At 30.3% G+C, this 12,257-nt stretch overlaps 1 protein-coding gene, 1 long non-coding RNA gene and 1 pseudogene across 2 annotated transcripts; 2 read left to right on the top strand and 1 right to left on the bottom strand.

Moving 5' to 3' along the window:
- Nucleotides 1-1,290: 1,290 nt before the first annotated feature.
- Nucleotides 1,291-7,448, top strand: LOC149883214 (uncharacterized). The gene is made up of 3 exons (XR_016444543.1): nucleotides 1,291-1,712; nucleotides 1,802-1,912; nucleotides 7,189-7,448. It is a non-coding gene; the product is annotated as an uncharacterized LOC149883214 (long non-coding RNA).
- On the top strand, nucleotides 1,930-2,901 carry LOC149883216 (uncharacterized; annotated as a pseudogene).
- LOC149883215 (uncharacterized) lies at nucleotides 5,733-6,472 on the bottom strand. The gene is made up of 2 exons (XM_090065415.1): nucleotides 5,875-6,472; nucleotides 5,733-5,817 (listed from the first exon to the last, which is right to left on the bottom strand). Exons 1-2 carry the CDS (start codon nucleotides 6,470-6,472, stop codon nucleotides 5,801-5,803), a joined length of 615 nt encoding a protein of 204 aa, XP_089921541.1. The 3' UTR covers nucleotides 5,733-5,800.
- Nucleotides 7,449-12,257: the final 4,809 nt, after the last annotated feature.

The raw sequence follows: 12,257 nt of genomic DNA, 5'->3' as shown, positions 1-12,257 counted from the left end.
ATTGTAATTAAGCATTTTATGTGGGGGAAGAGGGGCGCGAGATCGGTGTTTGCCCCAGGCGCTATTTACCCTAGGTACGCCACTGATGTTATTGAACGGAATTTTCATTTACTTCACAGAATTTAGTCGGTTTTTAAATAAAACTCACAGTAGTAAAAATGATTTTTAAACATGAGGTCACAGAGGTCGCCTCAATTTTTTTGTATAGCAGTAAAGTCAATTCGCAGTAGCTTAATTTTATTCAAAAAAAACGAGGCGACCTCTGTGACCACATGCTCAATCAATGTTTAAGAAATAAAAATATCAGCAAAAAAATGCAATGCAAAAACCTTTTTTTTTCTATTTCTAGTTTTACATTCAATTAAATACATTATTATTTTAATTTCGCATAAAAATAATATAGAAATTTAACACTTATCATATACTTTGAAACCTTAAAAAAAACCAGTAAGATGTCAAAAGTTTAAAAAAACTAAAAATAATTTTTTTTTTTTTTTTTTTTTTTTTTTATAGAGAATTAAAAACTGAATGCAAAAAAAAAAAAAAAAACTCTAAAAGTTAAATATGAAAAGTCACTAAAAAAATTTGTACAAAATCCTATTTTTTCCTATTTTATGGTTGTTTTGTACTACTATATCTTATAATTATTAATTTATCATATACCATTTAAGAAATTATTGAGATCATAAAACTTAAAGTTACAGGTGAGAGTCCACTCACTTAGAAAAAATCTTATATATATATATATATATATATATATATATATATATATATATATATATATATATATATATATATATATATATATATATATATATATATATATAAAGTTTTTAATTCATCACAGCATTTGATCTTCTTAATGAAATACATTATAAACTTTCAATTTATAATGTATTTCATTTACCTTTCTCAGCTTTGAAATAATGTCTCTTACAATTACAATTAAGTTACAATTATTTTTCTCAGCTTTGAAATAATGTCTCTTACAATTACAATTAAGTTACAATTATTTTGCAGTTATTAATCTTGCTTCTCCTTAGGTAAGAAATTTTTGTATTTATTTTTTATCCAATTTAACAGGTTGTTTTTTAAAATTAAATAGTTCATGGCAGACTTCAGACTTCAACCTCAGATTTCAAATCTTTTTTAAATTTTCTATAAACCAGAATTACTTTCTTTGATGTAAAATATTTGATGTAAATGAAAAAAGTGGCTTCAAAATATAATATTCCAATACATGTTAGTAAATGTTATACTATAAGCTACTGCTCTAAATTGAACATTTAGAGCAGTAGCTTATAGTAGCAACAATGCAATGACATTTAAATATTGTTAATATTTAAATGTCATTGTATTGTCAAACTTTATTTCAATTTCTTTGTATATGGTTCTTTGTAAAATGGTTCTACTTTACTAGAATTTACGAAGTGAATGTTTGAGTTATTAAGTGTTTACTGTAAATCCAAATTTTTCTCATTGAAGTTTGGTTAACTTATTGTATCATTTTTTGTATAAGCGCTTTCAGTGTAAAGCAGACCGTGTCACATTTAGATGTACATAGTGAAAATCACAAAGTTTTATGGGAAAATGAAGGATTTTATGCAGACGTGCCTTTCATAGTTTTAGCACAGAAAGTTTTGGATTGTTCACATGGAACAGATCGCAATAATGCAAGAAAGAAAGCATACAAGATTAAAACAAAAGCAAAGGTAAACTCCATTGTTTATAACATGAATTCCAAGTTATAGTTTTAATAAAAAATATTTACCTTACTAAAGTATTGCTTGAATGATTTTAGAAAACTGAACACTCTTGTCAAAAAAGTTATTTTAGTGTGCAAGACACAAAAAAATTCCAATGTCCAGCACAAGTTTCTATGAAGGAAATTATATATTTCAAAGATTATAAGGTAATTTCTAAACAATTTACTCTAATTGATATCAATTTTTACTACTGTAAGCATGAAACAAGCATTAATTATGAGTAATACTTATTCTAATTCATTTGTGCATTTGTACATCCTTGTAGCAGGCATTAAAGCCCACAACTTTTGCCTTTCTCAATCTCTAACTCAAATAGTCAACTTTCCAACTCTCTTTCTAGACAACCCGAATCATCTTCCTTCTCTACTTGACTAATGTCATGTTTCTGATCCTAGTCAGTGCTCAGTTTCTCCTCACTCACCCTTAGGTGCTTCTGTTCATTGTTTGATCTCTTTAAATCTATTATCTCATTCTTCTTCATCATCTAAATCCCCCTATCATCGCACCCTGTTGACAAATTTGCTTCTTACATAACTTCGTGGATTCAGGCTGGCATGAAATCTTTTATTCCCAATCAACGATTCCAAGTCAAACCTCACTCTTCTCCTTGGTTTTCCTCACATTGTGCTGCTGCAATTGCCAACCGAAATCATTACTTCCATATCTATCAACAAAACAATTCTCCAGAAAACAGACGTCTGTTTATTACTGCTAGAAACCATTGTAAAAAGGTTTTGTCTAACGCCAAAGCCTGTTATTCTCAGGTCATGAAATCTCGTATTTCATCACAAAAATTAGGCTCTTGTGACTTCTGGAGAATATTTATTAGTATCAATAATAAGGGCAAATCTGTAGCTCCACCTCTTTTGTATGGTTCAGATTTTGTCACCTCACCTAAAGACAAAGCTGAGTTGTTTTCTAAGAATTTTTCATCAGTATCGACTTGATTCCACTAGTTACGTTCTACCTGATATAGCCGTCAAACTGGTTGATCCATTGCTTGACATTCGTATCACTCCAGCTTCTGTATCTAAAGTGATTTCCTGCTTAGACTCTTCTACAGCTTGTGGCCCGGACAACATACCTGTTATAGTCTTGCAGAAGTGTTCTCCGGAGATGTCGTTGATACTTTGAAAACTATTTAACAAGTGCTTATCAGAGTCTTGTTTTCCAGCCTGCTTGAGACCAGCATTTGTTATCCCTATTTTCAAAAATTCTGGAGAGCAATCTGATTTGTCCAACAACCGTCCCATTAGTCTTCTTCCTATCATAAGCAAAGTTTTTGAATCTTTAATTAACAAACACTTAATCTCTCGACTTGAATCTAATAACTTACTTTCTGATCACCAATATGAATTTCAATCTTCTTGTTCAGTTACAATTACAGCTGATTTGCTAACAGTAATAACCAATAGGTTTTATCGTGCATTAGATAAAGGTGGAGAGGTTAAGGCCGTTGCTCTTGACATTTCTAAAGCATTTGATAAAGTTTGGCATGCTGGTCTTCTCCATAACCTTTCTTCTTACGGTGTGTCTGGTAACATCTTTAAGATTATTGAATCCTTCCTTTCCAATCGTAGTATAAAAGTTGTCCTTGATGGACAGCACTCTTCTTCTTATTCTGTAACTTCAGGGGTTCCTCAAGGTTCAATCCTTGGCCCTATACTCTTTTTAATTTACATTAACGATCTTCCAGACATTCTCATATCTAAGGTAGCATTGTTTACTGATGATACTACTATTTATTCTTGTCATGATAAGAAGCCAACACTCTCTGATTGCTTGGAGGGGGCATTTGAGCTTGAAAAGGATCTCACTTCTGCTACAGCATGGGGCTCACAGTGGCTGGTGAACTTTAATTCAGATAAAACTCAGTTTTTTTTAGCCAATTGTTATCTTAATAATTTAGATCTTCCTATATTTATGAACGGTAATGTACTCGATGAGTCATCTACCCTTTTCTTGAAACAATATCCAAGATTTTTTGATATGAATGAAAGAGCAAGTTGTTCAAATTTAAATTAGTTAATTTTATATTTATTTTCTGCTTTTATTTGGATGAATAAAGACATTACTGAATTTAATAATACTAATTTATCCAATCTAGAGTTTATATTGCTGCTTTATGAAATCCTTCTAAACCAAATATTTTTATTATGTCTTTGTACAGTCGCTCTTATGTCTTGTCTAATCTGTTTTAACTAAATTTTGAATTAAAAAAAAAATGAGTCTCTATAAAACCAAAGATTCAAATGCAGGAACTTCATAAAGTTACCCCGGAGTTTCCCAAACATAATGTAGGGGAGAGGGGGGCACATTAGGACACTTTTTTAAAAAGATATTACAGATTTCGTACTGTTTGACAAAAAATTAAATTTTTTTCTGAAAAAGGTAATTTAGGCATTCGTTCTTCAAAAAAAAGCTAAGTCGAGCTAGTTCAAATAAATTATGGTTTTTTTTTTTCTTAAAATTGAAGCTACCTATTGTTTAAAACTACCCCACAAGAGGGGGTAGTTTAGGACAATGTTGGGGCAGTTTAGGAAATATAGTAAAAAGACAAGAAATGTTTCTTAAAGCCTAATTTTTTCGTTTAGCAGTAATTATTAACAATAACAGAATCAACAAAATTATTAGGAGTAACATAATTATAAAGATCTCAAACCATTAATGAGTTTTTTTGTATATTCAAATAAACTAAAATGAAAATGCTTTTCAATCACATATCACTCTTATTAATAAAAAGATGTTAATAACGAAAGCAAAGAGTGTGAATATAAAATGGATGTAGATAAACATAAAATTTTTCTTTTTGTTCGAATTGAGAGAATTCATAACATTCAACCAAGTTTAAATGTAGAAAAATCAAATTTGAATATTATACCAGAACCTCTTGAAATGCTTCCTGCATTGTTTGGCATAGGAAGTTTAGCTAAGACTTCTGCAATCGGCACCGACCACTTATTTTGTATATCAGGAAAGTAAAATATATTAAATCCTACTTTTTTATTCAACAAATTAACAACCAAAATGTTTCCATTTATTTCTTCAATTCTGCAAACAAAAGCTAACGTTGCATTGTTAACTGTTGAAGCACATTGGACTAAACAAAAATCTCCATGATTTAATGCTTCTGTTTTCAATTTTTCTGTGTATACAACAGGCTTGTCTTTAAAATTTAAACTTGTTTTATTTTGCAAATAAGAATTACTTTTATTGTGCATACAGGTAGAGCTAGAGACTGTTGCATTAATTAATTTTTTGGGGGGGTTGATATGCTTGTTAAATATTTTCTGTTTTGTGTAAGCTATAGATTCTGTTTTTTGTGGTCTTTCTGGTGTGTCTGTTAAAATTCTTGATCTTCCTTTTTTTCTGCCTCTTGATGTTTTCTTTCTTGGAGGTGCTTTTGGGTATTGTCTAATTATTTCAGGAGATAAAATTGGTGCAGATGGCTGTGACGGCTCATCAGTTGAGTTTTTATATGCATGAAGAGGCTCATTGTTTGGCACAGTAGTTTCAAAAGTTTTTACTATAGAATGATCATTAACATTTAAAATTTTAAAATCTATGTAGCTTTTTTTATTATTGTCATTATTACTAGATTGATAAGAGATTTAATTAAGGCTTTGATTTGTTACTTCTGAACAGTCGAAATCTTCATTTGTGAATGCATTTCTTGAAAAAGGAAAAATACCACATTTTTTGAACCCTGCAGTAATATTATTTGGTGTAAATGAGCTATTATATGCAGGGGTTACTATACTGGCTAAATCATGAATTGTTATAGTTCTTCCTGGGTGATTTAACAACCAGTCGTTTTGAGATACAGAAAGTTTTTGTTTAAAAGGACCCAATACTGAAACATCAAGAGGTTGAAGTCTATGTGTACAATGTGGTGGGAATGTAAGTAAAACAATTCCATTTTCTCTGCAAAAGTTGATTGCATTAATAGTACAATGGCTTTCGTGGTTATCTAGTAATAACAAAATCTTGTTTTCTTTATTGCACTTTGAATGGAACTTTAAATGTTTGAGCACTCATATAAAAAGTTCTCCTGTCATCCATCCACTACTAGGGTTGTTAGCAAATCCAACACAACCATTAGGTCCACCTGTTAGCATACGCTCTTGAAATCTTGCTCTAGGATAAATAAAAACTGGTGGTACAGTGTTTCCGACTGCATTAATAACAGCACACATAGTTACAAGCTGCCCTCTTTCAGCTGAGACGTTTTGACCAACTTGCTTTTGACCACGCTGAGCTATGACATTTGGTGCCTGCACAACAGTCATGACACTTGTTTCGTCTATGTTAAATATGCGTTCTGGAGAATATTTTGACTTACAGAGTACTTTCTCTAAGTTGAGTTGAAATTCATTCACATTTTGTTGGTTAAAACTTGTTGCTCTTGATAGACTTGTATTTTCTGGTTTGCGCAGAGAAAGCTTTTTGTGTCTTATCATAAATCCTTTCATCCATTCAATGCCAGCAATTTTATTTTGGCCCCATAGTTCAGGACATTTTTTCAAAGCATTACTATATTCATATGCTAAAATTCTAGCTTGGTAATAAGTTAAACCATAATTTAATTTTGATGATTTCAACATATAATTTTCTAACATAGCTTCTTCTGCATTAGTAAATACTTGATTCACAGAATATTTGGTTGAAAAGTTATCACTTTTCGATTTTCTATTATTTCTGATCATTTTTATTCTGTAAGCTAACGTACTTTTAGAGAACCCAAATACACCTGTAGCTTCTCTTAACTTCATTGTTTTATCAAAAACATGTTTCACTGCAGTTTTTAAATTTTCCTCGTTTATAAATCTTTCACATTTTTTTTTATAATTGCGCACCATTTTTAAACTTTGTATAATTTTATTTGAAGATAAGTTTGTTATGATCCGCGCAACGCGTCCAAATGTGCCCCGTGAAAATCGCCCAATGCTGCCCCAACCCTGATCTCAGGAAACATTCCACAATTTTTTTGTGAAGAATTTATGTTTTATCGTTGAATTTTTTTATTTACGTCGCAGAACATATACCTTTCATAGAAAATGCAAAAAATAATTCCTTGGGTGGAGTAAATGGTTTCCCATGTTTTTGTTTTCCTCAAAGATTTGTCTAAAGTCCTATTTCTACTTAGTGGTGCATAGTGCATTTCTTGAAGGCTTGTTGTAAATACTAAATGTTGCTCCACATAAGGATTGCTGAGACAAGTCTGGAGTAAAAATTTTAATTATATTTCAATTATATCTATTTATTACAGTGAAGAGAGTATTTTCTTGAATGTATAATTATTAGAATTAGATATTGATAACAGATAGTTTCTTACAATAAATAGTTTATATCTTAAACTATATTATTTACTACAATAACAAAACTTTTTAAAATTTTAATGTTTGTTGTTAAATAATTTTAGGAAGATAAAGAGTAATGGTTCGTATTAAGAAAAGAAATCAAGGAAGCATCAATAAACCATCAGCTGTAATCGATAAGCAACTTTTAAAAAATGGCTATTTTCATAGCCACATATTGTTAAAAACCTATTTTAGCATCAGAACCTTTATTCTGCATTTGAAGGGAATGGAACTTCTGGAGTATTTATTTTACTTTTATTTGTAATAAAATACTTATGTTATCTCCTTTTTTATTTAACATTAAAATATAAGTTGGAGACTAAAAATGCATGTAACCCCTAAAAATGATAAACTGATATATCAGACTTAGAGTTTTAAATATCAAAAACTATCGGTTTTATATCTTTTTAATCAAAAATCGAATTAGTCCGGATAAACAAACTAAGAAACCGGAATGAAACCGGTTTTAAAAAAGACCGGACTTTTTTTTATAAATATATATATTATATATTGTTTGTTTATATATATAATATATATAAACAAACAATATCTCATAATTGATGCTTTGTTAAAAAAATTACTTCAAAATGTTAAATAGTTCTCTAATTGTAAGGCTATTTCCTTTTTTTCTATCTGCGCGACGCACAGTGAGTTAAAAAGGTTAAAAAGCGGCAAAAAATACCAACTACTAAATACATGTACATTAAACATATACTATACATCAAAATAGGGGTTTTTGGGGTCAAGGAATTCAAATTAGGAACTTAAAATTATTTTCACATGCACTAGTTACCCGTATAACGCACATGTACGCGTTAAAACGCGCGTTTGTGCACTTTAAAATTCTAAATACTATTTTTAGTAAAACATTTAGCTTCCTTGACCCATAATATAACAATATTACATTAATACACAAACGCTCGTGTACGTGTTAAACGCACGCATTTACTAAACGCGCGCAGACGCGTTACAAAGCGGGTTATAAATCTTTAACGCAAAAAAAAACAAACTTAACTAAGAAAACTGTAACTAAATTTAGTCGACTTACTTTTTAGTCTAACTAAAATTAGTCGATTACATTTTAATTATAACTAAAGTTTGTCGACTGACATTTTAGGGTAACTAATATTATTGAAGTAATTTTGTAGTTTAACTGAATTTAGTTGACTAACTTTTTAGTATAACTAAATTTAGTCGACTAAATTTTTAATTCGCGAAAAGTATATTGTTACTGTTACCCAAAAAATACTTTTTTAAAATCTTGTTAAGCGTAAGTTGTGAAGTGGTTTGAGCGCCATGTTTTTAGTTTTTATCTACAGGGCATTTTAAGGTTCGATTTTCAGAGTTTTTCAGGTTTTTGGAGAAAGGTTTGCAACATATACTTTTGGAAATTTGTAATAAAACTTATCTAACTAGTCCTCCCTTATTATTAAGTACTTATTTTAACTTTCCATGAAAAGCGATTCAGATCTGGAATTTTTCAATTTCTAATTAAAGTAAATTATAAATTATAAAACACATGTGAAATCAATTTATAAAAAAAAAAATGGAGCCATGTTTTTGAAAGGTGTGTTATGTACAGAAGCATTTTCGGATTTCCTTTGTATATTACCTGAAATGATTTTTTGAGGTAATAATACGTAATTTATTTCGTTCTACACTCATAAAATCGCAGATATTTACAGTGACAACAATAAGATTGAAATAGTTAGGAAATTAATGTTTTTTATTATTTTTATATTGTATAATTAAATATATATCTTGTTCAACTCTCAATTTTGTTTTTCTTTTAAAAACTATTATTAAAATGCTAATAACTAATTATGCTTTCGGTATAAATTATCAGCTGTTTTTGACGGAGTTATTCTGCTAACAAACCAATTTTTATTTAATTCAATAAAAAAAAAATTCATTAAACAAAACAAAATGGAAATTTTTTTAAGGTGTTTTCACTTGCGTTTACATCAAAAACAAGGAGCAACTATTCCTCAACTTTAAGAAACAATCAAGAAAACATATAAAGATGTAAACTTAAAGAAAACTTTTCTCAGTCATCCATTCCGAGAAATTGGCTGAAACCTTATTCCGAGAAATTGGCTGAAACCTTATTGTTCCGTTACGAATAAAATTGAAGTTAAATTAACTCTAGGAGAGATAAAATACGGGGGGCATCATATCGCCAATCGCACTAACTTCCAAAGCCACAATCACTAATGCTCATCTTTTGGTAGATGCTACCGATCAACGACCGGTCTGGTCGTTGCAAAGTTGGCATTCTGGACTCATCTTTATTCCATATGTCTGCAGCGGTCACTTTAAACGTCAAAAATAAAATTCAACGTTCTGTTGATTAAAGCATTAGTGCGGTGAATTGTGTTGCTTGAGGGGAACAAATAGAAAATTTCAGATACCGATTCAAAAATACTAAAAACCAACGACACCCTACAAATTGTAACTCTGTCTGAGTGGGGAGTTTTCTGCTGCAGGCAAAAAATTATGTTTACGCAGAGCATCCGACCTCCTAAGGACAAAAATCATAGAATTTATCTCAGGACAAAGACTATAGTATATATCGTTTGCTTTCATAACGTATAGCTCAAGTAAGTCTTCCTGTTCAGGTTCAAATACCTGAAAAGAAAAAAAGAGCGAGCCTAAAAATTGCGTAAACATTCTTTTAAACTATTCCAGTTGTTTTTTATATTGTTCCAGAGTTTTCAGTTTGATTTTGGTTGAAGATCTCTTAATGTAATTTCTTCATTAGAGGCTCAGGCGTTTCAACAGAAGCATCAACCTGGCGTTGGTTGTTATTATGAGAATATGGGGGAATCACTTAGTTCTCATGAATCATTTCAGTCTGAACTGAAGTGTTAGAAGCAAAGATAATATTTATAAATACCTACCCACACCCTATGAAACCCTGAGCACTTAAACAAAATTAATAAATGCTCATTTATTCACTAGAGTAATTCTTTCCTAACATATTTTAAAGCTAGTTTATAACCGATGTGTAACTTATAATTTATAAATTAGGTGCCATATTGCTGATTTACTTTTTTTTAATAAGTAATAGTAATATTACATACTAGTAGGGGAGAACCTTAATGAATGGGACGATTATTGAATGGGACAAACTCAGATTCTTATACAAGCATCGATGTAAGGATATTCAAAGTTTTCCTGTAACAAAGAGTGATAGAAACAAGAACTCAACTGACTGACTCATCCATCCTATTGCTCTATGACCGTAATGACAATGGATGTTATTGTGTTTTCGAATGTAAAAAGTAATTTTTAAAAACGTTTTTTTCTGATTTTGTAGCAATTTTTGAAGTTATGGAAAATAAAATTCCATGCTTAAATAGATAGCAGTCTCTAGTACTACAGTAAAACATTCAAGCTTAATTAATGGTGTTTTTGGTGTGACTAATCATTTTTGGATAAAGTGATACGCATACTGAATGGGACAAAATACTACCTATTGAATGAATTTAACAAAGTATTATTTACAGCTCAGCAGAGGGATGCTGCAGTCCCTTACTTTTATTCCCATGGGTAATGGGTATTATTTACACACTTTTATACTGCAATATTTTACTTAAATAAAAATAACTAATTATAATATTCTAAAATGGGAAAGTTCTGCTTTGATTGAAATTTATTTAGGGTGGAATGCAAGAACCGAACTTCAAATTTGAAGTCGAACTTCAAACCTAAAGTGCGACTTGAGCGAATGCACAAAGCGAACTTCAACTCAAGTCAGACTTGAAAACCGCTAAAAATAGACCTTTTTCAAGTCTGACTTCAAACCAGACTTGAGAGAGCAAAAATTCCTTCCGAATGCAAGAACCCAACTTGAAATTTCAAGTCAGACTTCAAATCTCAAGTCTGACTTGAACGGAATGCAAGAAGCGAACTTGAACTGAAGTCAGACTTGAAAAACGAGAATTTTTGAATTTTCAAGTCATTTTTTCAAGTCTGCTCCAGACCAATCTTGAAACCAAACTTGAAAAAAAAAACAGACCGCCATTATCATTTTGCTGATGCGTAACAAAACTTTACTATTACTATATAACTTATTACAACCTTTGCAAGTATGAAAATGAGTTTTTAACAAGCAAAAGTAGTTACTTGGGCATATTCACCTAATTAATTTAGAAGGTTACATTGTGAAAGTATATTTTTAAATGAATTCATTACAGAAAACTGAATATTAACATTGCGAAAACGTGTGTCTTTTAAAACATCCTGTAACTCGTATGTAATGATTCAACATGTCATATTTTGATGCCATTAGAAATGTTTATTAGCTTTTTGAAATGTCGAACATCCTAGCATTATAAAAGGCTGTTGATTAAGGCACATTTTTGTGATACAGTATAAAAGTAAATTCCATTTAGTAATAAATAGTTGCAGTTATACAAAGAGGTGATACGTGTAAAAGGAGTAAAAGAGAGTTCATGAGAAGTAGTTACAATTACATGAAGTATTAAAAAAACATTTTTTTAAATGTTCAAAAATGAATCGGTATGAGCTGAATTTTAGAAGAAGAAGAAGAAAAAATAAGCCAAGTCACATACCAAGGTTTATTATTGACAGAGCTAATCCTTTAGAAGTTTACCACGGTATAGAATTTAAAAGGTGCTACAGATTTTCCAATAAAAACCTTTTTAATATTAGCTAATGACATTATTAACAACAATGTTAACAATCGAGGGTGCCCTCTTTCAACTGTACAACAACTGGCTATTGCATTTCGGTTTTATGCTACTGGTTCATTCCAAGTGAGTAGATATTCAAGAAATGGTATCAGAAAATGGCACCTTCTTATTGTAGATTTTACATTACGTTTTTAAATAACAACATTTTATACCAACAAATGATAATATACTTAAGTAACAATAAATAAACTCTCTTAGAGAATAACAGGAGATTTGGAAGAGCTGAAACTCAACTGTTTGTCCAGTGGTTTAGAACATTTCAATTCAAATGGCTAACAAAAGATATCAGTACATAAAGTTTCCAACAGAAGCTGATTCTTTGATAATTCAGCAAAAGTGATTATAAGTTTTCATGGATATCTGATTTTGCTATTTCATACAAACTTCAAACTTTTCTTAGATAAAGAAAATAT

Source organism: Hydra viridissima, unplaced genomic scaffold, assembly GCF_058129835.1.
Source record: "Hydra viridissima isolate aposymbiotic clone 2 unplaced genomic scaffold, HvirCarnegie_v1 scaffold_10, whole genome shotgun sequence".
Classification (NCBI taxonomy): Eukaryota; Metazoa; Cnidaria; class Hydrozoa; order Anthoathecata; family Hydridae; genus Hydra; species Hydra viridissima.
This window is presented reverse-complemented; position numbering and strand designations above follow the sequence as displayed.